The following is a 27,777-nucleotide window of genomic DNA, read 5'->3' as shown; positions in this document are numbered from 1 at the left end:
CCACAGTAACCCTCTGAGAGGAGAGAGGGGCCACCAGGCCAACACGTCACCACAGTAACCTTCTGAGAGGAGAGAGGGGCCACCAGGAAAACACGTCACCACAGCAATTCTCTAGAGAGGAGAGAGGGGCCACCAGGCCAACACGTCACAGTAACCATCTGAGAAGAGAGAGGGGCCACCAGGCCAACACGTCACCACAGTAACCCTCTGAGAGGAAAGAAGGGGCCACCAGGCCAACACGTCACCACAGTAACCCTCTGAAAGGAGAGAGGGGCCACCAGGCCAACACGTCACCACAGTAACCCTCTGAGAGGAGAGAGGGGCCACCAGGCCAACACGTAACCACAGTAATTCTCTAGAGAGGAGAGAGGGGCCACCAGGCCAACACGTCACCACAGTAACCCTCTGAGGGGAGAGAGGGGCCACCAGGCCAACATGTCACCACAGTAACCCTCTGAGAGGAGAGAGGGGCGACCAGGCCAACACGTCACCACAGTAATTCTCTAGAGAGGAGAGAGGGGCCACCAGGCCAACACGTCACCACAGTAACCCTGTGAGAGGAGAGAAGGGGCCACCAGGCCAACACGTCACCACAGAAACCCTCTGAGAGGAGAGAGGGGCCACCAGGCCAACACGTCACCACAGTAACCCTCTGAAAGGAGAGAGGGGCCACCAGGCCAACACGTCACCACAGTAACCCTCTGAGAGGAGAGAGGGGCCACCAGGCCAACACGTCACCACAGTAATTCTCTAGAGAGGAGAGAGGGGCCACCAGGCCAACACGTCACCACAGTAATTCTCTAGAGAGGAGAGAAGGGGCCACCAGGCCAACACGTCACCACAGTAACCCTCTGAGAGGAGAGAAGGGGCCACCAGGCCAACACGTCACCACAGAAACCCTCTGAGAGGAGAGAGGGGCCACCAGGCCAACACGTCACCACAGTAACCCTCTGAGAGGAGAGAGGGGCCACCAGGCCAACACGTCACCACAGTAACCCTCTGAGAGGAGAGAGGGGCCACCAGGCCAACACATCACCACAGTAATTCTCTAGAGAGGAGAGAGGGGTCACCAAGCCAACACGTCACCACAGTAACCCTCCGAGAGGAGAGAGGGGCCACCAGGCCAACACGTCACCACAGTAACCCTCTGAGAGGAAAGAAGGGGCAACCAGGCCAACACGTCACCACAGTAACCCTCTGAAAGGAGAGAGGGGCCACCAGGCCAACACGTCACCACAGTAACCATCTGAGAGGAGAGAAGGGGCCACCAGGCCAACACGTCACCAAAGTAACCCTCTGAGAGGAGAGAGGGGCCACCAGGCCAACACATCACCACAGTAACCCTCTGAGAGGAGAGAGGGGCCACCAGGCCAACATGTCACCACAGTAACCCTCTGAGAGGAGAGAGGGGCCACCAGGCCAACACGTCACCACAGCAATTCTCTAGAGAGGAGAGAGGGGCCACCAGGCCAACACGTCACCACAGTAATTCTCTAGAGAGGAGAGAGGGGCCACCAGGCCAACACGTCACCACAGTAACCCTCTGAGAGGAGAGAGGGGCCACCAGGCCAACACGTCACCACAGTAACCCTCTGAAAGGAGAGAGGGGCCACCGGGCCAACACGTCACCACAGTAACCATCTGAGAGGAGAGAAGGGGCCACCAGGCCAACACGTCACCAAAGTAACCCTCTGAGAGGAGAGAGGGGCCACCAGGCCAACACATCACCACAGTAACCCTCTGAGAGGAGAGAGGGGCCACCAGGCCAACATGTCACCACAGTAACCCTCTGAGAGGAGAGAGGGGCCACCAGGCCAACACGTCACCACAGCAATTCTCTAGAGAGGAGAGAGGGGCCACCAGGCCAACACGTCAACACAGTAACCATCTGAGAGGAGAGAGGGGCCACCAGGCCAACACTTTACCACAGTAACCCTCTGAAAGGAGAGAGGTGCCACCAGGCCAACACGTCACCACAGTAACCCTCTGAGAGGAGAGAAGGGGCCACCAGGCCAACACGTCACCACAGTAACCCTCTGAAAGGAGAGAGGGGCCACCAGGCCAACACGTCACCACAGTAACCCTCTGAGAGGAGAGAAGGGGCTACCAGGCCAACACGTCACCAAAGTAACCCTCTGAGAGGAGAGAGGGGACACCAGGCCAACACGTCACCACAGCAATTCTCTAGAGAGGAGAGAGGGGCCACCAGGCCAACACGTCACCACAGTAACCCTCTGATAGGAGAGAGGGGCCACCAGGCCAACACGTCACCACAGTAACCCTCTGAGAGGAGAGAGGGGCCACCAGGCCAACACGTCACCACAGTAACCCTCTGAGAGGAGAGAGGGGCCACCAGGCCAACAAATCACCACAGTAATTCTCTAGAGAGGAGAGAGGGGCCACCAGGCCAACACGTCACCACAGTAACCCTCTGAGAGGAGAGAGGGGCCACCAGGCCAACACGTCACCACAGTAATTCTCTAGAGAGGAGAGAGGGGCCACCAGGCCAACACGTCACCACAGTAACCCTCTGAGAGGAGAGAGGGGCCACCAGGCCAACACGTCACCACAGTAATTCTCTAGAGAGGAGAGAAGGGGCCACCAGCCAGGCCACCACATCACCACAGTAACCCTCTGATAGGAGAGAGGGGCCACCAGGCCAACACGTCACCACAGTAACCCTCTGAGAGGAGAGAGGGGCCACCAGGCCAACACTTCACCACAGTAACCCTCTGAGAGGAGAGAGGGGCCACCAGGCCAACACGTCACCACAGTAACCCTCTGAAAGGAGAGAGGGGCCACCAGGCCAATACGTCACTACAGTAATTCTCTAGAGAGGAGAGAGGGGCCACAAGGCCAACACGTCACCACAGTAACCCTCTGAGAGGAGAGAGGGGCCACCAGTAATTCTCTAGAGAGGAGAGAGGGGCCACCAGGCCAAGACGTCACCATAGTAACCCTCTGAGAGGAGAGAGGGGCCACCAGGCCAACACGTCACCACAGTAACCCTCTGAGAAGAGAGAGGGGCCACCAGGCCAACACGTCACCACAGTAAACCTCTGAGAAGAGAGACGGGCCACCAGGCCAACACGTCACCACAGTAACCCTCTGAGAGGAGAGAGGGGCCACCAGGCCAACACGTCACCACAGTAGTTCTCTAGAGAGGAGAGAGGGGCCACCAGGCCAACACGTCACCACAGTAACCCTCTGAGAGGAGAGAGGGGCCACCAGGCCAACACGTCACCACAGTAATTCTCTAGAGAGGAGAGAGGGGCCACCAGACCAACACGTCACCACAGTAACCCTCTGAGAGGAGAGAAGGGGCCACCAGGCCAACACATCACCACAGTAACCCTCTGAGAGGAGAGAGGGGCCACCAGGCCAACACGTCACCACAGTAACCCTCTGAGAGGAGAGAGGGGCCACCAGGCCAACACGTCACCACAGTAACCCTCTGAGAGGAGAAAGGGGCCACCAGGCCAACACGTCACCACAATAACCCTCTGAGAGGAGAGAGGGGCCACCAGGCCAACACGTCACCACAGTAATTCTCTAGAGAGGAGAGAGGGGCCACCAGGCCAACACGTCACCACAGTAACCCTCTGAGAGGAGAGGGGCCACCAGGCCAACACGTCACCACAGTAACCCTCTGAGAGGAGAGAGGGGCCACCAGGCCAACACGTCAACACAGTAATTCTCTAGAGAGGAGAGAGGGGCCACCAGGCCAACACGTCCCCACAGTAACCCTCTGAGAGGAGAGAAGGGGCCACCAGGCCAACACGTCACCACAGTAACCCTCTGAGAGGAGAGAGGGGCCACCAGGCCAACACGTCACCACAGTAACCCTCTGAGAGGAGAGAGGGGCCACCAGGCCAACACGTCACCACAGTAACCCTCTGAGAGGAGAGAGGGGCCACCAGGCCAACACGTCACCACAGTAATTCTCTAGAGAGGAGAGAGGGGCCACCAGGCCAACACGTCACCACAGTAACCCTCTGAGAGGAGAGAGGTGCCACCAGGCCAACACGTCACCACAGTAATTCTCTAGAGAGGAGAGAAGGGGCCACCAGGCCACCACATCACCACAGTAACCCTCTGATAGGAGAGAGGGGCCATCAGGCCAACACGTCACCACAGTAACCCTCTGAGAGGAGAGAGGGGCCACCAGGCCAACACGTCACCACAGTAACCCTCTGAGAGGAGAGAGGGGCCACCAGGCCAACACGTCACCACAGTAATTCTCTAGAGAGGAGAGAGGGGCCACCAGGCCAACACGTCACCACAGTAACCCTCTGAGAGGAGAGAGGGGCCACCAGGCCAACACGTCACCACAGTAATTCTCTAGAGAGGAGAGAGGGGCCACCAGGCCAACACGTCACCACAGTAACCCTCTGAGAGGAGAGAGGTGCCACCAGGCCAACACGTCACCACAGTAACCCTCTGAGAGTAGAGAGGGGCCACCAGGCCAACACGTCACCACAGTAACCCTCTGAGAGGAGAGAGGGGCCACCAGGCCAACACGTCACCACAGTAATTCTCTAGAGAGGAGAGAGGGGCCACCAGGCCAACACGTCACCACAGTAACCCTCTGAGAGGAGAGAGGGGCCACCAGGCCAACACGTCACCACAGTAATTCTCTAGAGAGGAGAGAGGGGCCACCAGGCCAACACGTCACCACAGTAACCCTCTGAGAGGAGAGAGGGGCCACCAGGCCAACACGTCACCACAGTAATTCTCTAGAGAGGAGAGAAGGGGCCACCAGGCCACCACATCACCACAGTAACCCTCTGATAGGAGAGAGGGGCCACCAGGCCAACACGTCACCACAGTAACCCTCTGAGAGTAGAGAGGGGCCACCAGGCCAACACGTCACCACAGTAACCCTCTGAGAGGAGAGAGGGGCCACCAGGCCAACACTTCACCACAGTAACCCTCTGAGAGGAGAGAGGGGCCACCAGGCCAACACGTCACCACAGTAACCCTCTGAAAGGAGAGAGGGGCCACCAGGCCAATACGTCACTACAGTAATTCTCTAGAGAGGAGAGAGGGGCCACAAGGCCAACACGTCACCACAGTAACCCTCTGAGAGGAGAGAGGGGCCACCAGTAATTCTCTAGAGAGGAGAGAGGGGCCACCAGGCCAAGACGTCACCATAGTAACCCTCTGAGAGGAGAGAGGGGCCACCAGGCCAACACGTCACCACAGTAACCCTCTGAGAAGAGAGAGGGGCCACCAGGCCAACACGTCACCACAGTAAACCTCTGAGAAGAGAGACGGGCCACCAGGCCAACACGTCACCACAGTAACCCTCTGAGAGGAGAGAGGGGCCACCAGGCCAACACGTCACCACAGTAGTTCTCTAGAGAGGAGAGAGGGGCCACCAGGCCAACACGTCACCACAGTAACCCTCTGAGAGGAGAGAGGGGCCACCAGGCCAACACGTCACCACAGTAATTCTCTAGAGAGGAGAGAGGGGCCACCAGACCAACACGTCACCACAGTAACCCTCTGAGAGGAGAGAAGGGGCCACCAGGCCAACACATCACCACAGTAACCCTCTGAGAGGAGAGAGGGGCCACCAGGCCAACACGTCACCACAGTAATCCTCTGAGAGGAGAGAGGGGCCACCAGGCCAACACGTCACCACAGTAACCCTCTGAGAGGAGAAAGGGGCCACCAGGCCAACACGTCACCACAATAACCCTCTGAGAGGAGAGAGGGGCCACCAGGCCAACACGTCACCACAGTAATTCTCTAGAGAGGAGAGAGGGGCCACCAGGCCAACACGTCACCACAGTAACCCTCTGAGAGGAGAGGGGCCACCAGGCCAACATGTCACCACAGTAACCCTCTGAGAGGAGAGAGGGGCCACCAGGCCAACACGTCAACACAGTAATTCTCTAGAGAGGAGAGAGGGGCCACCAGGCCAACACGTCCCCACAGTAACCCTCTGAGAGGAGAGAAGGGGCCACCAGGCCAACACGTCACCACAGTAACCCTCTGAGAGGAGAGAGGGGCCACCAGGCCAACACGTCACCACAGTAACCCTCTGAGAGGAGAGAGGGGCCACCAGGCCAACACGTCACCACAGTAACCCTCTGAGAGGAGAGAGGGGCCACCAGGCCAACACGTCACCACAGTAATTCTCTAGAGAGGAGAGAGGGGCCACCAGGCCAACACGTCACCACAGTAACCCTCTGAGAGGAGAGAGGTGCCACCAGGCCAACACGTCACCACAGTAATTCTCTAGAGAGGAGAGAAGGGGCCACCAGGCCACCACATCACCACAGTAACCCTCTGATAGGAGAGAGGGGCCATCAGGCCAACACGTCACCACAGTAACCCTCTGAGAGGAGAGAGGGGCCACCAGGCCAACACGTCACCACAGTAACCCTCTGAGAGGAGAGAGGGGCCACCAGGCCAACACGTCACCACAGTAATTCTCTAGAGAGGAGAGAGGGGCCACCAGGCCAACACGTCACCACAGTAACCCTCTGAGAGGAGAGAGGGGCCACCAGGCCAACACGTCACCACAGTAATTCTCTAGAGAGGAGAGAGGGGCCACCAGGCCAACACGTCACCACAGTAACCCTCTGAGAGGAGAGAGGTGCCACCAGGCCAACACGTCACCACAGTAACCCTCTGAGAGTAGAGAGGGGCCACCAGGCCAACACGTCACCACAGTAACCCTCTGAGAGGAGAGAGGGGCCACCAGGCCAACACGTCACCACAGTAACCCTCTGAAAGGAGAGAGGGGCCACCAGGCCAATATGTCACTACAGTAATTCTCTAGAGAGGAGAGAGGGGCCACAAGGCCAACACGTCACCACAGTAACCCTCTGAGAGGAGAGAGGGGCCACCAGTAATTCTCTAGAGAGGAGAGAGGGGCCACCAGGCCAAGACGTCACCACAGTAACCCTCTGAGAGGAGAGAAGGGGCCACCAGGCCAACACGTCACCACAGTAACCCTCTGAGAGGAGAGAAGGGGCCACCAGGCCAACACGTCACCACAGTATTTCTCTAGAGAGGAGAGAGGGGCCACTCAGTTCTTAATTTGTACATAGGGATGTGCCAGAACAAAAAGTGAGCGTGGAGAGGGGGGTGACCTGGGGAGCTCTGAGATACCTGAAAATGACTTTTGATGACTTTTTAAACATTGCATGCATATCTTAAAGCCTAGAGTAGAGATGCATACTTTTTTTTGCAGCCTAGGGCCTGGGAAAAATTGGGCCTTTTGTAAACACATTACATGCAGTTCTATGTCATTTTAAATGACTGGACAGTTAAGCAGAATCTTTTTAAAAATATGATAGAAATGTCAGGTTACCTTGACACTGACAAACTGAGAATGTGAGATCATTAAAATGGACCTTGTATTGAATCCGTCAATAGCCTAGGTGTGTGGAGGAGACACCTATTGAATCCGTCAATAGCCTTGGCGTGTGGAGAAGACACCTATTGTACAATTTGAAGAGGAAATTACAGTCCAAAAAATCTTTACAGTTTTAATGACTCACCCAGTGATGCGCAGCTCACTCACCGCCGATGGCCGATGTGCTGGTGCCAAAAGACCATCTCTTTCGTTTTAATTTGTAAAAAACAACGCTGTTCGCTCAATCGGGCTATTTGGAAATTGATCAAATATTTTGGTAGCCTAAAGACAAGTATTTTTGTTTCAGCAGGAGACATTTGCTTTCCAACCTCTGCTATCCCAACGATTGTATTTGAGATATTGAAAAAGGCCTTTTTTTTTGACTGCATTCTGTTCACTGATAGATTTGCCACGCGTTCTTGACTGTAGGCATGCCTTGTGATTGGACTACACACAATCCACAGCTAGGCTATTTAAAAAGAAAAAAAAAAGCTATTGATCCTCTGTGGCTAAATTATAAGCTACTCCTGGGGTAGTAGTATGAATTATTTCATTTATTTCTGAAAATAAATATAACTCTATAACTTTGGCAAATGTATTTAATTTATCAGCGGTACTGCATCCCCACTAAGACCCCTCCCATGGCTATGATTCTATTAGGAAATAAATGATAAAGTACAACTATGGAGAGATGAGAGTTGCAGGCTCGTCACTATCAGAGCAGACAGAGGGAAAGACATCATAGAAAGTCAATCTCATTCTTGTTCTGTGAGAGATACAGGCACACAGCAACAGCAACTGGTCTCTAGGCTACAGTGTTGTGTAAACCATAAACCTGGGCAGGGCCCAAACAAAATAAGTTCTTAGAATAACAGGCGCTGGCTGAAAATCTACGTTTTCACATTAGGCTAACCTTTTTTTTAGGGGGCAGGAGAATTACAGAGGAGGCAACTTGAATTATGAATTTACATTGCAAACAGTGGAAATGATGTTTCACGCCACGAGAGGTACTGGATCCTGGGAAATAGGTTCTGGAACGAAACAGTCCATAAAACTGAGAGGTGACGAATCCTGTTCCAGCAGGATCCATTTCAAATTAAGCACTGGGGCCACCAATCCACATCACCACAGTAGTAACCCTCTGACACTGAGAGGGGGAGAGAGGGGCAGGGAGATAGAGGGAGAGAAAGGGTCAGGGTCAAGGGTCACTTAATTAAGTCAACCTAACGTTCATGTCCTCCACACAGTGACCTTATCAGAGCATTGATCCAGCCCTAGTACCTCTCTCTCTCCAGTGCCCTAAATGTTTAGTATTCTAGGTTGAGGGAGAGATTTTTTATGTTCAACCAGGCAGGCTTGAGATAAGGATCTCTTCCTAATAATAGGTCTTAGTTAACCAGCTATGAGTTAGTAAAAAAAGATTTCAGGTTTGCTAACAGAGGTCAATAACGGCTTTGTAATTGACATGATGTGTAATTATACTTTCAACAGAGTATACTCTTTCACCCCAAAATAAAAGGATACATATGTCATGTTGTGCAACTGCTGTGTGCTACTTGTGATCTCAGGGAGTTGAATTAGGCTGTTCGGGCTGTTCTACGTCGGTGAATCACTGCTTCTCTAGATAGGGCCAGTATTTAGAATTGGGGAGCAATGGCCAACGGCCATCTTATATAGTATGCCTACCTCTCGTTCTTCAAGCATGAGCCAATCTAGTGCTGTTACGCAGGAATATGATATGCCTTTCCAAGGCATAACAAGAACATGTCTAGCTCAAATCAAATCAAATAAAATGTATTTATATAGCCCTTCGTACATCAGCTGATATCTCAAAGTGCTGTACAGAAACCCAGCCTAAAACCCCAAACAGCAAGCAATGCAGGTGTAGAAGCACGGTGGCTAGGAAAAACTCCCTAGAAAGGCCAAAACCTAGGAAGAAACCTAGAGAGGAACCAGGCTATGTGGGGTGGCCAGTCCTCTTCTGGCTGTGCCGGGTGGAGATTATAACAAAACATGGTCAAGATGTTCAAATGTTCATAAATGACCAGCATGGTCGAATAATAATAAGGCAGAATAGTTGAAACTGGAGCAGCAGCACAGTCAGGTGGACTGGGGACAGCAAGGAGTCATCATGTCAGGTATTCCTGGGGCATGGTCCTAGGGCTCCTCCGAGAGAGAGAAAGAAAGAGAGAATTAGAGAGAGCATATGTGGGATGGCCAGTCCTCTTCTGGCTGTGCCGGGTGGAGATTATAACAGAACATAGCTAAGTGTCTGGCACATTTACTTGGTTCTGGATAGGGTACATAAGGACAGAGAATGACATGTCTTCTGATACTATCACAGGTTGTAAGACGAGCCTAACTGATACTATCACAGGTTGTAAGACGAGCCTAACTGATACTATCACAGGTTGTAAGACGAGCCTAACTGATACTATCACAGGTTGTAAAACGAGCCTAACTGATACTATCACAGGTTGTAAGACGAGCCTAACTGATAGGCGGGACTGACAGCACTGTTCATCAAAGCTCAAGCTTGTAATACAAGCAAGCATATTCTGAATGACCTTCTCAGTCAGGACAGAGCTGAATCTGTTGTCAGGACCACACTGGTTTGGTCATTTAAAAGGAAAACGCCATGCATTCCTTACCGACATTAGACCCCCCCCCCCAAAAAAAAAAAAAAAGTATATATATTTTTTTACAAAGTTTGATGACTGAGATTAGGATCTGTACTTATCTATTTCATAATTATAATTATGTTTTTTGATCAGAATAAGTACCCCATTCTGAGCACAGGGCGCTCAGGGTAGCCTAGTGGTTAGAGCGTTGGACTAGTAACCGAAAGGTTTCATGTTCAAATCCCCGAGCTGACAAGGTACAAATCTGTCGTTCTGCCCCTGAACAGGCAGTTAACCCACTGTTCCTAGGCCGTCATTGAAAATAAGAGTTCGTTCTTAACTGACTTGCCTAGTAAAATATAAGCAAATTAAACTAGTTTGTATAATTTATGGACAAACTATTTATTGTTTAAAATTTTAAACATATTTTCTTTTCAAGTAAAAATGGTATAAAATGACCTGAGAATGTTGGAGTGAAAATGTACAAAATTCAGGCAAAAATGTCAAATGTAAGATACTTTGCCAAAAACTTGACATATTGGTCTTCAGATTGATAGTTGATTTTTGCAGATGCATCATGGTTTTGTAACTCAATTTGCAATAGACATGTTTAAAACTACACTGAACAAAAATATAAACGCAACATGTAACAATTTCAAAGATTTGACTGTGTTGTTCATCTATAGTCTTTTTTGGAATTCTCTCAAGCTTCCAGTTGGCTGTCTACAACTTTTTCCATATGTGAAAATTATGTTGAATGAGGGCAATTGATATTGATGAAATGTGTAAAAAAAATAAATACATCTATATGTTTACATCCTTGCGGAGGTGAGAAGTGTCCCACACTGGCCATTCCGCATGCGCTGTGCATAGCAACACCAACAACATTGCACACATGACTTCCAATGACGCGTGTTTCACTTGAAAACGTGATCGATAACTAGCCAATTTTAGTTCAAAGACTTTCCGGAGATGTTCAACATGTCAGCTAGCTAGCTAATAAACTAATTATCGATATCGCAACAACAACAGCTATTTGAGTGTGATACGTTTTGCCAGCTCCTCACCCTTCCAAATGTGGCAGGTGACCCGCCGCACACCTCGGCCTTGATAATGGTCGCTTTTGCCCCTTCCGTTTCATATTGTCCGTCTTCCCCGGACCCTGTGTTCACCACTCGAGGTCCCGCTGTCACCCCCACCTCGGGTCATTGTTTCCGCCTGACAATGATTCATCATTGAATGACTTCAAAATTACAAGATATGAAAAACATGAATGACAAATTGTTTAAATAATTAGAAAACTTCAGTGATGAACATTTATCAAATAACAATTTACATATGATTTTTTTATTTTTTTATTTAAATTTTAAGTCAAAAAGCCTAAACTGATTTTTGAAAGATACACCAATATATAGATAGTGTGTCTTATCCTTGTTTTTTCGTTTCTTTCAGGGGAGCCAACGGTAAATAATAATGGAGCCACAGAGAGACATTTCCCTATCTATCGCCTCACTGTAACATAAAGAGACAACCACTCAAAATGGACGTCAAGGACCTCCAGATCCAAAACTCCACGTTCGAAAGCAACACAACAGACATTCAGCCCGTCCCACACAACCTATGGGAGGTCATCACCATAGGAACCGTATCAGCCATCGTCAGCCTGATAACAGTCGTAGGCAATGTTCTTGTGATGCTGTCGTTCAAGGTCAACAGTCAACTAAAGACAGTCAACAACTACTACCTTCTCAGCTTAGCTTTCGCTGACCTCATAATAGGAGTTCTGTCCATGAACTTATACACCTCATACATCCTAATGGGCTATTGGTCCTTAGGGAACCTAGCCTGTGACCTCTGGTTAGCCATGGATTACGTGGCCAGTAATGCCTCCGTTATGAACTTGTTAGTCATCAGTTTCGACAGGTACTTCTCCATCACAAGGCCGTTGACCTACAGGGCCAAGAGGACGCCGAAGAGGGCGGCTATTATGATTGGTCTAGCGTGGCTAGTGTCGTTTGTCCTCTGGGCGCCGCCTATCCTGTGCTGGCAGTACTTTGTCGGAGGTCGGACAGTCCCGGCAGACCAGTGCCAGATCCAGTTCTTCTCCGAGCCGGTGATCACGTTCGGCACCGCCATCGCTGCGTTCTACATCCCTGTCTCCATCATGACCTTCCTCTACTGTAAGATCTACAAGGAGACAGAGAAACGCACCAAGGACCTGGCTGAGCTGCAGGGCCTCACCACATCTGGTCACCCAGAGACTGTTAATAAACCCCAGAAAACAGTTCTGTTACAGTCCTGTTTCAGCTCCAGCAACGACAGGAGGGACAGGAGGAACCAGGCCTCATGGTCCTCGTCCAATCAGAGTAACGTCACCAAGACCACGACCCGGTCGGACGAGTTGGCCTGGGCCCGGGCCGACCAGGTCATATCCTTCAACAGCTACACCTCATCTGACGAGGAGACTCATCATCCTGTTTCCGCTGCAACTTCCCAGGGGTCGTCCAAAGGTCAAGGTCAGACTGAAAACGGACAGGCGCCCGCTGGTTATGGTGATGATGAAGAAAGCGAGTACTTTCCGACCGCCACCCCACCTCCGAAAAAACCCAACAAGAAGGGAATCTCCTACAAGTTCAAACCGGTCTCGAAGGATACCAGCAGCCCTCAGAATGACAAAAAACCCAACACAGACCCTAAAACAGACCCTCCATGTCTCTCTGAGTCTGACCAGACAGGAGGACAGAACCACCACCAGAACTCCTCTCCATCATCCTCAACCACCACCAAGCCCATGGACCCCGTCCTGAAGAGCCAGATCACCAAGAGGAAGAGGATGGTCCTCATCAAGGAGAAGAAAGCTGCTCAGACCCTCAGTGCCATCCTCCTGGCCTTCATCCTAACATGGACTCCGTACAACATCATGGTGCTCATCTCCACCTTCTGTTCTGACTGTATCCCTGTGTCTCTCTGGCACCTGGGCTACTGGCTCTGTTATGTCAACAGTACCATCAACCCCATGTGTTATGCGTTGTGTAACAAGACTTTTCAGAAGACCTTTAAGATGCTGTTGATGTGCCAGTGGAGGAAGAAGAGAGGGGAGGATAAGCTGTACTGGTGCGGACAGAACCCGGCCATCAACAGCAAGATGACATGATGTAGTGTGGAATAGAGAATATATACGTATTTGGGCATTCAGCAGCAGACCCCTTTTTTTTTAAAATCCCAAACTCCTCTCTAAGCAGATATGTTCAGCATATATTGCCCATGTGGGTATTAAACCCACACCTGGTGTTGCTCGTGCCAAGCACTAATCAACGGAGCACAATTGCCCCAACGTTATGAACTGTAAAACTGGCGTAGTGTTTGAGCAGTGTCTGGTGAATGCATCTGTGCTTTTATCAAATTATAAAAAGTTGCACATTAAATGGAGGCTTTCGAACCTCATAATTTGTCATGTACCCCAGGGTTTCCCAAACTTGGCCCTGGGCCCCCCAGAAAAAAAGTATTTAGTCAGCCACCAATTGTGCAAGTTCTCCCACTTAAAAAGATGAGAGAGGCCTGTAATTTTCATCATAGGTACACTTCAACTATGACAGACAAAATGAGAAAAAAAAATCCAGAAAATCACATTGTAGGATTTTTAAGGAATTTATTTGCAAATTATGGTGGAAAATAAGTATTTGGTCACCTACAAACAAGCAAGATTTCTGGCTCTCACAGACCTGTAACTTCTTCTTTAAGAGGTTCCTCTGTCCTCCACTCGTTACCTGTATTAATGGCACCTGTTTGAACTTGTTATCAGTATAAAAGACACCTGTCCACAACCTCAAACAGTCACACTCCAAACTCCACTATGGCCAAGACCAAAGAGCTGTCAAATGACACCAGAAACAAAATTGTAGACCTGCACCAGGCTGGGAAGACTGAATCTGCAATAGGTAAGCAGCTTGGTTTGAAGAAATCAACTGTGGGAGCAATTATTAGGAAATGGAAGACATACAAGACCACTGACCACTGATAAACTCATCACAGCTACTCTGTGATTCGCATGGAATGTACATATTGAACATATTACACGCATTTCAACAAGTATGTTTCTGTACAGTATAAAAAACAGCCTTTTCCTCCGTTTTCGTAAAGATTTTACTAACAGTTGTATGTAACGTACTTTGCCTTGTGCATTTCTAGTAGTCAGATGTTATAATCGTTATTCATATCATTTTAGTCGTGTTCTTTCAGTTTAAGTAGATTGATCTTGCATCCAAGGGCTAATATTATACAATGTTTACGGGTGGTTATGCTGGTCTGCAGTTTCAATGTAATGGAAATGAGAAGTCTTTATGGAGATTGTACACGCCCACTCATCACAAACACACACATTACCATCATTCCTCTTTACCTCTGTAAGCAGAGGCAGAGGTGAATCAGATTACACACCATACCTACATGTAAACCACAGGAGGTTGGTGGCACGTTAATTGGGGAGGACGGGCTCGTGGTGATGGCCGGATCGGAATCAGTGGAATGGTATCAAATACATCAAACACATGGTTTCCATGGTTTCCAGGTGTTTGATTCCATTGGCTCCATTCCAGCCATTATTATGAGCCGTTCTCCTCTCAGCAGCCTCCACTAATGTAAACACATCCCAACCCAAAATAACATCCTCCTACAAATATTACATTTCATATAGTCATTGCCCCTACTGTAAAATGTGGTCACTGGAAAACAGCATATCTCACCCCTCACCTGCAGTACCTGAAGTACCTATGAGGTCGAGTTAGGTTTCTGAAGCTGTATACTATTGCAATGCATATGTCCTTTCTACTGTAAAAATGTTTGCTCTGTAAAGTTCTGTGCCTTGTGTTGCGACCAGAGGACATGATGACGCTGACATATATTGTGAATGGATCGATGTTTATCTTGCTCTCTACTGTATAGTGTGCTGCCTGTGTCCCCTTTTTGATCTGATCAGTGAAATAATACCACTTGAAAAATATCCGTAGAGATTCTCTGAAGGCTCTTTGGTTAAACACAATGCTTTGTTTACAACGTGTTGAAAGTATTATTACAAAAACAGACCTTGAATGGAAGACCCTACATCTAAGGACATGGTTCTACATCTAAGGACATGGTTCTACATCTAAGGACATGGTTCTACATCTAAAGACATGGTTCTACATCTAAGGACATGGTTCTACATCTAAGGACATGGTTCTACATCTAGGGACATGGTTCTACATCTAAGGAAATGGTTCTACATCTAAGGAAATGGTTCTACATCTAAGGACATGGTTCTACATCTAAGGACATGGTTCTACATCTAGGGACATGGTTCTACATCTAAGGACATGGTTCTACATCTAAGGACATGGTTCTACATCTAAGGACATGATTCTACATCTAAGGACATGGTTCTACATCTAAGGACATGATTCTACATCTAAGGACATGGTTCTACATCTAAGGACATGGTTCTACATCTAAGGACATGGTTCTACATCTAGGGACATGGTTCTACATCTAAGGACATGGTTCTACATCTAAGGACATGGTTCTACATCTAGGGACATGGTTCTACATCTAAGGACATGGTTCTACATCTAAGGACATGATTCTACATCTAAGGACATGGTTCTACATCTAGGGACATGGTTCTACATCTAAGGACATGGTTCTACATCTAAGGACATGGTTCTACATCTAAGGACATGATTCTACATCTAAGGACATGATTCTACATCTAAGGACATGGTTCTACATCTAAGGACATGGTTCTACATCTAAGGACATGGTTCTACATCTAGGGACATGGTTCTACATCTAAGGACATGGTTCTACATCTAAGGACATGGTTCTACATCTAAGGACATGGTTCTACATCTAAGGACATGGTTCTACATCTAAGGACATCATTCTACATCCAAGGACATGGTTCTACATCTAGGGACATGGTTCTACATCTAAGGAAATGGTTCTACATCTAAGGAAATGGTTCTACATCTAAGGACATGGTTCTACATCTAAGGACATGGCTCTACATCTAAGGAAATGGTTCTACATCTAAGGAAATGGTTCTACATCTAAGGACATGGCTCTACATCTAGGGACATGGTTCTACATCTAAGGACATGGTTCTACATCTAAGGACATGGTTCTACATCTAAGGACATGGTTCTACATCTAAGGACATGGTTCTACATCTAGGGACATGGTTCTACATCTAAGGACATGGTTCTACATCTAAGGACATGATTCTACATCTAAGGACATGGTTCTACATCTAGGGACATGGTTCTACATCTAAGGACATGGTTCCCAGCATGGGGGAGCCAAGGACACGGACACCCTTCAAAACTGTTCCAAAATATAAACATGGGACCAGTCTGCTATTATTACACAGACTGTAATTATTATTAATTATTATGTATTATTATTCATGTATAACATAATAGAACATTAATGATGGAAACCCTCTGCACATTTTAACAGGGGGGGTTTGCAGAGGACAAAGGGACACCACCTACCTAGGAGACAGTGATCTGAGGTGACTCATGTGGTTCATTGGTCCCTGGGCTACAGGTGACTCGTGGGTCATTGGTCCCTGGGTTACAGGTGACTCGTGGGTCATTGGTCCCTGGGTTACAGGTGACTCGTGGTTCATTGGTCCCTGGGCTACAGATGACTCGTGGTTCATTGGTCCCTGGCCTACAGGTGACTCGTGGTTCATTGGTCCCTGGGCTACAGGTGACTCGTGGGTCATTGGTCCCTGGGCTACAGGTGACTCGTGGTTCATTGGTCCCTGGGCTACAGGTGACTCGTGGGTCATTGGTCCCTGGGCTACAGGTGACTCGTGGGTCATTGGTCCCTGGGCTACAGGTGACTTGTGGTTCATTGGTCCCTGGGCTACAGGTGACTCGTGGTTCATTGGTCCCTGGGCTACAGGTGACTCGTGGTTCATTGGTCCCTGGGCTACAGGTGACTCGTGGTTCATTGGTCCCTGGGCTACAGTCGCTAACACATCACGACTGTTCTGTTTCTGGATCACAACAACATGATCTCTCCTGTCAATGACAGGATTCATGTCATACCCTGTCTATGTACCAGGAGTTTTACAGAGAACAAAGAGACACCTCAGCAATCTGACTGACTAGTGACACCCACCTAGAGGACAGGGATCTGAGTGACTAGTGACACCCACCTAGAGGACAGGGATCTGACTGACTAGTGACACCCACCTAGAGGACAGGGATCTGACTAAGTGACTAGTGACACCCACCTAGAGGACAGGGATCTGACTGATTGACTAGTGACACCCACCTAGAGGACAGCAATCTGACTGACTAGTGACACCCACCTAGAGGACAGGGATCTGACTGACTAGTGACACCCACCTAGAGGACAGGGATCTGACTGACTAGTGACACCCACCTAGAGGACAGGGATCTGACTGACTAGTGACACCCAGCTAGAGGACAGGGATCTGAGTGACTAGTGACACCCACCTAGAGGACAGCAATCTGACTGACTGGTGACACCCACCTAGAGGACAGGGATCTGACTGAGTGACTAGTGACACCCACCTAGAGGACAGCAATCGGACTGACTAGTGACACCCACCTAGAGGACAGGGATCTGACTGAGTGACTAGTGACACCCACCTAGAGGACAGGGATCTGACTGAGTGACTAGTGACACCCATCTAGAGGACAGGGATCTGACTGAGTGACTAGTGACACCCACCTAGAGGACAGGGATCTGAGTGACTAGTGACACCCACCTAGAGGACAGGGATTTGACTGAGTGACTAGTGACACCCACCTAGAGGACAGGGATCTGACTGACTAGTGACACCCACCTAGAGGACAGGGATCTGACTGAGTGACTAGTGACACCCACCTAGAGGACAGGGATCTGACTGAGTGACTAGTGACACCCACCTAGAGGACAGGGATCTGACTGAGTGACTAGTGACACCCACCTAGAGGATAGGGATCTAGACAGAGAATAGTGGGTCATTGCAGATATTACCCAAGCTGATGGGTTTCAGGACAGAGCAGGTGGCTGCTCCTTTGCTAAAGCAGTGCATTACATATGGATCCCTTTTGGGGACACAACAATCTCTCCCATGTTAGATTGGTCTATAAATAGACATCCAACTGAACAGTTGTTCCTACGGCAACCCTGAGTGTAGTTGATCATCAAGTGGTTTTTATTGAGGACATATATCATGGATAATATGTTTTAATATGTATATTTACACTTTGCCTCTAATTGCCTTCGTTAAAAAACAAAACAGCTGTCCAAGCTGGGGAGAAGTTGTCGGGAGACGTAGCTAGTGGACGACAATGTCATCTCAATTCATTCACACTTTACAAACTGTGCAGGTGATACACTGTTTTTTTTTTTAAAGAAACCCCAGTGACCACATTATGATAAATGCTAAATACAACACAAACCAAGGTATGAGAACTAAGAATTTCGCTCACAAATCAAAGCAATTAAAAGGTGATCGGGTGTAAGAAATATGGTTCACACTCCCTCTAGCCCACAAACAGCAATCCAATCATGTATACATGGTCAGATCAGTGTTCACCTCAACTTAAACCACTTCCATGTGGGTTAACCATTAAACTGACTGGTTGATACATTTTTATCCATGTTTATTAAATCAGGGATGTTCCACATCCCCAGAAAAAAACCGCCAGACATTCCAATAAGGCAGTTCTAGAACATGACAGTCAAAGAGAGGGAACACAGCATAGCGAATGTGGGCCGTGCGCAGTAGATAAACTGCTGTGTGTAAGGGAACGATGGCGATTCAACACGTAGAGTCAGGAAATGGAAAATGGCGACAGATGTTCTATGGTCAGAGGCGACAGGACAGCCGCCAGGCTGAGCACTGCCAACGTTTTTTATGGTGTTCCCAAAGATTGGCAGAAATATGGCTGAGACGCAAAGAAAATTAAAGGAGAGGGGGTACAAAAATGGTCAGATTAATACTGCCACTGAGAAAATTCGAAACAACCCGAGACATGATCTTTTTCAAGGAGTCTCACAAAAATAAGCATTCTATCTACCCCGCTATTCAAAGTGCTCTGAACAAATTAAGGGAATCGTTCAAACATTGGCACATTCTAAGATCCGATGACAGTCTCGGTAATGTGTTTTCGGACCTTCCCCTGGTCATATTTTCGCGGGGGCAGAAATCTCAGAGATCAATCGGTACACTCTGATTTACCACCCCAAAGGTATCCCTGCACAACGTCTATTTGCGCCCCTACTGGATGGAAACTACCAGTGTAATGGCTGTGCTCAATGCAATGGCACTTATATATGTAGATCTTTCAAAACACCCACAAAAAAGGGAAACAGATCCCAATTAAAAGGCGTTATCATTATTTACCTTATAAACGTGTTCGTGTGGTAAAAATGTGGGTGGAACAAAGTGCGAATTAAAAAGTATGAATCTCGGCGCATTGTAGCACCAGTAGGGGCAAAAACACAACTTATCCAGTTGCGGCCCACGTTTCGGAACCAAACCACTCGATTTCACCCCAACGTTGTAACGGCACCGACCATGTCACCATCCCTAGGAGGGGGGGTGACCTTGACCATTTGTTAAAATGAGAGGCTGCCTGGATCTTTTAATTTAAATACCTCCTGCTCCTTTCGATCTCAATGTAGACTTTGATCAGAAGCCGTTCTTGTGATCATTGTGATTTTGCGTTTCATTGTAAATGTTTTGTAGGCTTATGGAGACAAATTGTATCTATGATCAGATGCTATCCATTCAAGTTTTTGGTATGTTATTTTTTTATCTGAGAATGAACCAATGATATCAGGCCACACCCAGCCATGACTACAAACACCTGTGTGTGTGTGTCCTTTGACACTATATAAACTTGTCACCCCGCAGTGTGTCATTATACCCTGATGAAGACTGTCGAAACGTTGGACATTAGGTTGAATTATTTCATGTTCCCTCCCCAAGGAATACGCGAGCCACAGAACACAACTGATAACGAGACAGTTCCACCATTTACATTTTTATTTCACCATGGTATTTAAATAAGTATTTGTTCATTCTTGACAATTAAAATTATATCCATTTTTACAGTCCATTCACAGTTGTATTACTTAGACCCCTCATATTCAACTCTGGACCTCGAAGCCAGTTCCACCGCTTAAAATAATAATATATTTCTCCTCTAATCAGGGACTGATTTAGACCCTGGGACACCAGGTGGGTGCAATGAATTATCAGATAGGACCGAAAACTAGCAGGCTACGGACCTCGTAAGGGTCAGAGTTGAATACCCTGACCTCGGCCCTAACTCAAAAAATATATAAAACCTCTGAATATGAATGCATTCTCTCATTCAAGTAGTAGAATTAGAACTAACATTCATGTATGATGCCTCAGTAAAGTAGTACACACACCCAAGGGTTGTTAGAGACAGTTATCCCATCTAGCCAAGGAGACAAGGGTTAAACAACAAGGAGTATATGAAGGAACCAAGCAGGCATAACAAAGTCACTCACAGGTACAATGCAAAACATCAAATGAAGAGTAAAATGGGTTTCAACAGCGCAGTGCAAAAATTAATATATATTTTTTTTAACCTCAAGCCTTCTCATATCCTCAGTCATTCCACTTACAATCAGACAGCCAGACTTGTATTTCAGACCACAATGAAAGACCCCTCTCAAAAAACAACTGTACAAATGAAAAAAGCTCTTTAAAAAATGCTATTATTTCCATGGTATGACTAGTTAAGAGTGGTTCCTCAGGCCCGGGGGTACATGTAATGTTCTGGTACTACCTCCTCTTGACTGCTGGGCGGCCACTAGCCTTGCTGCCACCTACAGCCTTGCTGCTGGAGCTCTTGGACCCGGAGAACAGCTTGGTCATGAACTCAGACACGTCAGGTAGCTCAGGGTTGGGGTTCAGCATGTTCATTGACTGCTCCATTTCCTGGAAAGGTAGAGTGAATAAACACACACAATTAGTTCGTATCACACTAGTGTGACCTAGCCTGGTCTCAGATCTGTTTCTGCTACGGCATGACAATGAGAGTTGGCAAGACAGCAAACACATTATGTAGGTGCTTCACATTGGTGGTGGATGAGGTGAGTTCCCTTACTATGAAATATACATTTAAATGTATCAACACTGAATGTACTGGACGGCAGACAATTCACAACGGGTGAGTAGAGATGTGTCAGAGTACAGGTGTCCTGGTTTACCTTTCTCATCTCAGGGTCGTTGGTGTTGACAACCTTAGGGAGCAGGACGATAATGAGCAAAGGAAGGACCATCATCAGGACCTGGGGAATCAGACACGCATTAAATCAAATATTTGTCACACGCTTCGTAAACAACAGGTGTAGACTAACAGTGAATGGCTTACTTACTTACGGGTCCTTTCCCAACAATGCAGAGTAAAAAAATACACACACACACGTTTAGGGTCACTTAGAAATGTCCTTGTTTTTGAAAATAAAGCACATTTTTTGTCCATTAAAACAACATAGAATTGATCAGAAATACAGTGTAGACATTGTTAATGTTGTAGACTATTGTAGCTGGAAACGGCTGATATTTAATGGAATATCTACATAGAGGTACAGAGGCCCATTATCAGCAACCATCACTCCTGTTTTCCAATGGCACGTTGTGTTAGCTAATACAAGTGTATCATTTTAAAAGGCTAATTGATCATTAGAAAACCCTTCGCAAATTATGTTTGTACTGATTAAAGAAGCAATAAAACTGGCCTCCTTTAGACTAGTTGAGTATCTATATGCTTTTCTTTCAAAAACAAGTGACCCCAACCTTTGGAACGGCTGTGTATATTACACACACAGTACCACTCATTCCAGGGGTTTTCCTTTATTTTTTACTATTTTCTACATTGTAGAATAACAGTGAAGACAAAGCTATGAAATAATACAAATGGGATGACATAGTAAACAAAAAAAAAAGTGTTAAATCTAAATATATTTTATATTTGAGATTCTTCAAAGTAGCCACCCTTTGCCTTGACAACAGTCAAACGTTAAACAGCAGAGGGCATCACCTATTATTTTTCTGATATTGGCTAGACCTTTTATTATATTACTCACTAGTACAAACACCATGCGAAAAAAGGCACTAGTTAAATGACACCTGTTAGGGAGGCATGTGTGTTGAAGGACCGGTATGATACCTTTGCATGGGACAGTAAAGCAATTACAATACAGTAATACTACACTATTACCACAGTAGGACTCTCCTCCAATCACAAAGCGGCAAGTTCACATTTACTTAGAATCTGATGACACAGCATGGCCCTCTTTCAGAATATGTGCCAAGGGACACAGTAAACACTATTCTATGCATCATTCGCATCTGATCATCTCACCATGGGATTCATGAGGAAGTCAGTCCACCCCCAGGTCTCTCGCTTCATGAAGTAGGTGTGTGGCCCAGAGGACCTCAGCTGGAGCGGGTACGGCTGGCGGATCACCTCAGACGTCTTGATGAAGTTCACCAGGCGGGCCCTGTGAAGTCAACCACCGCTTAGACATCAAGTCGTCTCCTTCCCTACCACGTATACTAGCTATAAGCCTGGCAAAGAGGCAAGACATCAAGGGCACTTCTCCCAGACACAGAATAAGACTAGTCTCATACTGTCAATGGGAAATCGTCCCCAAGTATGTGGACAATACATGGTTGACTGATTAATAGACTAGACCCTCTCTCCCTCCGTACCTATTAGAGGTCGACCGATTAATCGGAATGGCCAATTAATTAGGGCCGATTTCAAGTTTTCATAACAATTGGAAATCTGTATTTTTGGACACCGATTTTGGCTGTTTTTTTTTTTTTTTTTTTTTTACACCTTTATTTAATCTTTATTTAACCAGGCAAGTCAGTTAAGAACACCTTATTTTCAATGACGTCCTAGGAACGAACGGTGGGTTAACTGCCTTGTTCAGGGGCAGAACGACAGATTTTACCTTGTCAGCTCGGGGGATTCAATCTTGCAACCGTACAGTTAACTAGTCCAACACTAACCACCTGCCTCTCATTGCACTCCACGAGGAGCCTGCCTGTTACGTGAATGCAGTAAGCCAAGGTAAGTTGCTAGCTAGCATTAAACTTATCTTATAAAAAACAATCAATCAATCAATCATAATCACTAGTTAACTACACATGGTTGATGATATGACTAGTTTATCTAGCGTGTCCTGCGTTCCATATAATCGATGCGGTGCGTATCGTTGCTCCAATGTGTACGTAACCGTGAACAGCAATGCCTTTCTTAAAATCAATACACAGAAGTATATATTTTTAAACCTGCATATTTAGCTAAAAGAAATTCAGGTTAGCAGGCAATATTAACCAGGTGAAATTGTGTCACTTCTCTTGCGTTCATTGCACGCAGTCAGTGTATATGCAACCGTTTGGGCCGCCTAATTTGCCATAATTTTACGTAATTATGACATACCATTGAAGGTTGTGCAATGTAACAGAAATATTTAGACTTATGGATGCCACCCGATCCGTATTTCGCTGAAAAAATAAAAGTATTGTTTTCAAGATGAGTTTCCGGATTCTACCATATTAATGACCTAAGGCTCGTATTTCTGTGTGTTATCATGTTATAACTAAGTCTATGATTTGATAGAGCAGTTTGACTGAGTGATGGTAGGCAGCAGCAGGCTATCAAGCCTATCAACTCCCGAGATTAGGCTTGTGTAACCGATGTGAAATAACTAGCTAGTTAGCAGGGTGCGCGCTAATAGCGTTTCAAACGTCACTCGCTCTGAGACTTGGAGTGGTTGTTCCCCTTGCTCTGCAAGGGCCAGGGCTTTTGTGGAGCAATGGGTAACGCTGCTTCGAGGGTGGCAGTTGTCGTTGTGTTCCTGGTTCGAGCCCAGGTAGGAGCGAGGAGAGGGACGGAAGCTATACTGTTACACTGGCAATACTAAAGTTCCTATAAGAACATGCAATAGTCAAAGGTTAATGAAATACAAATGGTATAGAGAGAAATATTCCTATAATAACTACAACCTAAAACTTCTTACCTGGGAATATTGAAAACTCATGTTAAAAGGAACCACCAGCTTTCATATGTTCTCATGTTCTGAGCAAGGCACTTAAACGTTAGCTTTTTTACATGGCACATATTGCACTTTCACTGTCTTCTCCAACACTTTAAACCAAATTGAACATGTTTCATTATTTATTTTGAGGCTAAATTGATTTTATTGATGTATTATATTAAGTTAAAATAAGTGTTCATTGTTGTAATTAAATAAATAAATAAATAAATAAATAAATAAATAAAACGGCCGATTAATTGGTATTGGCTTTTTTTGGTCCTCCAATAATCGGCATCTGCGTCGAAAAATCATAATCGGTCGACCTCTAATGAAGTTATGCTGATACGGTACAAAAATTCCGTTTTGTTAACCTCCCTCAACGACTCTCACACCCTGAACAAAACAACTATACCTCATTTTTCCTTTAGACTCTCACACCCTGAACAAAACAACTATACCTCATTTTTCCTTTAGATGTGATGTCTACACGGACTGCTTCAAATTTGTATCCAGGTGAGATTACTTCCACAACGTAAGATCCCGAGGGAACATCATTGACGACAAAGCTGCCATCAGTTCTGCAGAGAGACAGAGAGGATTGAGAAATTCTAAGTTGCAGGTTAGGGATTTACTAAGGAATCAATTAACATTATACAGTAACAGCCATGTTCAGTTTGATCTAGCATTATAACAGGTGTTGGAGTCCTTGGCAAATTGGGCCCTTGGCCAGAGTGGGAACTAACAAAGTGTGTGTGTGCTAGTTAACTAGCAAACAATATTTACTCAAACCCCTTGACAATACACTGTGGAACTTGGAATTTACCACATGAAAAAGTTGGACACTCAGCATAGTCTCAATTAGTTGTTCTTCATCTCAATTATCAGGCATTTGATAAACCAGACTGCAAATAGACTGAGATGATGACACCGATAACGTCGTTGCTAGCTGTCAACTACAAACTAGCGATGGGACAAGACTAACTATCAATTGGATATCACGAAATTGTGGTAAAAAAAGTACCACAAAAAAACGAATCTAGCAACATCGAGGCTGGTTGCTAGTAGTGACCACAACACAGGGCCCCGGCTAGTGTTAGCCCTTAACTTGCACAACAATCCGACAGCTGTAACTATTAGTTGTTTTTCTTCGTTCAAGCCTCAAGTCTTACCTCATAAAGCCTATATACTCTTCACCCTCTACCGTGACTCGGGCTGATGAAATCCAGTCTTGTGTTTTCACTCCAGGAACGATTGCCCGACCCTCGAGTTTAAAACGATCCCCGTTTGGTTGAACAGATCCACTCGTCGCGATAGGCCCCGATTCTATATCGCTGAAACAGCACGCTAAAACAAACATAGCCTGTAGAAAAATACATAATTCTGATAGTCTACCATGCAGCAACATGTTTACGTTCAGTATTTCAACAAGGATATGTTTTCTATATAACTATAATAGAGTAGCTGAAATCATGTAGCCGACAAAGCAGGTGTAAGTTTTGCATCAGCTGTCTCTGCCGTCGGGATATATTGACGTCACGTTGCTACATAAAAAAAAAAAAAGTTACCGAAACCCGGAAATACGCAACTTCCTTGTCTAAACAGAGATCTGTCGATAGTCAAAACATCTATGATAATGGAGATTTACGTGCTAGTTTCCCCCCCCTCAAGATCAAAGACATTAACCAGGTTTCCATCCAGTTTTTATGCGAGTAAAGCCATACCGTATAAAGAAAAATCACGAGAGCTGGGATGGAAACAGGAAGTGGAAATGCCGACAATTTGTTCGTTCGACATCGTGGGATCTTTTTGGTCGGTAAAATTAATGATGCGATAAATGGCAGTGAAAACGCTTCCATGACCAAATATTAATATAATAACCATCATATCGAAGTAAGTTTGGAGTCACGTGATGAAATGGTGTGTGGTCCTCCCACTACGACTCAGGAAACCATGCAGTTTATTAGGCGACAGATACATTATGATGAAAGTACATGGTGATCTTGATGCGTCTTTCCAGTTAATATCGAGGGTCTGATTCTGGTGATATGTTTATCGATGCAACTGCCGTGCGGTTTGACAAATACAAATGGCTTTTATCTATAATAATCTCATCGTGTAGACCAGTCTACCTGCCACTGTATCTGCCAGTTGTTGGCTAGATCGCACGTGTCAAGACCAGAGTAGCCACATTTGCTATTTAACGCAAGGTGTTTTTGTGACAAAACTATCGGTAGAGTTGAAAACAGAGGAAACCCATTTAACACACGGAATGTGGGATTTTTTTTTACAGGATGTATGTAAACGTAAGCGAAAAAGTACACTTCGTATGCCCTGCGTCATCATGCACTTTAAAAGAAAAAATCTGCAACAAATCCGGTGGTGGAAACGGGCATATTTTCTTTATGCGGATTTCAGAATATTCGCATGAAAATGTCGTCAATTGGATGGAAACCTAGCCACAGTCCCGTTATCCGAGGTTGTTCGATGACAAACGTTACTGCCTGAGCCATAAGAGTGCATTTTCTTCCTATTAGAGTGCAAACTTTTTTTTGTCATGGCAGTGACACAGACTGGTATAGCATGATTCAGATGGACATATTTTCCCATTGAGTTATTTTCACAAACAGAAGCTAAATGTTTTCATAAAACCAGTGCAGTGAGTCGCTACACTCGCATTAACATCTGCTAACCATGTGTGTGACACATAATATTTGATTTGATAAAAGACCAGCAAAAACACACATAGACAGAAACCAGCAAAAACACACAGAGACAGAGACCAGCAAAAACACATATAGACAGAGACCAGCAAAAACACATATAGACAGAGACCAGCAAAAACACATATAGACAGAGACCAGCAAAAACACATATAGACAGAGACCAGCAAAAACTCATAGACAGAGACCAGCAAAACCACACACAAAACAAACATGCCAGGGCCAAACAGGGCCAGACTTACATTTTTTTTTACACATGTACCTACCTATTCATGTCATATACAGTGTCCTCTCATATCATCATATACAGTGTCCTCTCATATCACCATACACAGTGTCCTCTCATATCACCATATACAGTGTCCTCTCATATCACCATATACAGTGTCCTCTCATATCACCATATACAGTGACTCTCATATCACCATATACAGTGTCCTCTCATATCACCATATACAGTGTCCTCTCATATCACCATATACAGTGACTCTCATATCACCATATACAGTGTCCTCTCATATCACCATATACAGTGTCCTCTCATATCACCATATACAGTGTCCTCTCATATCACCATATACAGTGTCCTCTCATATCACCATATACAGTGTCCTCTCTTATCACCAAATACAGTCAATTCAAAAACTATTCATACCCCACATTTTGTTGTGGTACAGCCTGACTTCAAAATGGATTACATCCATTTTTTCTAACCCATCTACACACAATAACCCATACGGACTAAGTGAAAACATGTTTTTAGAAATATTTGCAAATGTATTTAAAATGAAATACAAAAACCTAACTTACACAAGTATTCACACCCCTGAGTCTGTACTTTGTAGAGGCACCTTTGGCGGCGATTACAGCTTTGGGTATGTCTGCATCAGCTTTGCACATCTGGTTTTGCAGATGTTTTCAAGCCCTGTTAAGGTAGATGGGGATCGACGGTGAACGGCAATCTTGGAAG

General features: G+C 46.3%; 2 protein-coding genes across 3 annotated transcripts; one reads left to right on the top strand and one right to left on the bottom strand.

The window, feature by feature from the left end:
* Positions 1 to 11,341: 11,341 nt before the first annotated feature.
* LOC110529310 (muscarinic acetylcholine receptor M5-like) lies at positions 11,342 to 16,465 on the top strand. The gene has a single exon (XM_090242486.1). The coding sequence runs from the start codon at positions 11,534 to 11,536 to the stop codon at positions 13,145 to 13,147; it is 1,614 nt and encodes a 537-aa protein (XP_090098612.1). The 5' UTR covers positions 11,342 to 11,533; the 3' UTR covers positions 13,148 to 16,465.
* Positions 16,466 to 20,029: 3,564 nt separating this feature from the next.
* Positions 20,030 to 25,616, bottom strand: LOC110529309 (endoplasmic reticulum membrane protein complex subunit 7). Of its 2 annotated transcripts, none has more exons than XM_021611431.3 (5): positions 25,257 to 25,616; positions 24,500 to 24,665; positions 22,401 to 22,539; positions 21,244 to 21,324; positions 20,030 to 20,971 (listed from the first exon to the last, which is right to left on the bottom strand). In XM_021611431.3, the coding sequence occupies exons 2-5, from the start codon at positions 24,502 to 24,504 to the stop codon at positions 20,816 to 20,818; spliced, it is 381 nt and encodes a 126-aa protein (XP_021467106.3). In that variant the 5' UTR covers positions 24,505 to 24,665; positions 25,257 to 25,616; the 3' UTR covers positions 20,030 to 20,815. The 2 variants fall into 2 exon arrangements, with proteins under 2 accessions (XP_021467106.3, XP_090098615.1); XM_090242489.1 differs by having other exon boundaries at positions 24,546 to 24,665.
* Between the last annotated feature and the right edge of the window lie 2,161 nt (positions 25,617 to 27,777).

This window comes from Oncorhynchus mykiss, chromosome 8 (assembly GCF_057628025.1).
Source record: "Oncorhynchus mykiss isolate SJ-2025 chromosome 8, ASM5762802v1, whole genome shotgun sequence".
Taxonomy (NCBI): Eukaryota; Metazoa; Chordata; class Actinopteri; order Salmoniformes; family Salmonidae; genus Oncorhynchus; species Oncorhynchus mykiss.
Note: the sequence above shows the minus strand (reverse complement) of the source record. Positions and strands in the feature narration are given on the sequence as shown.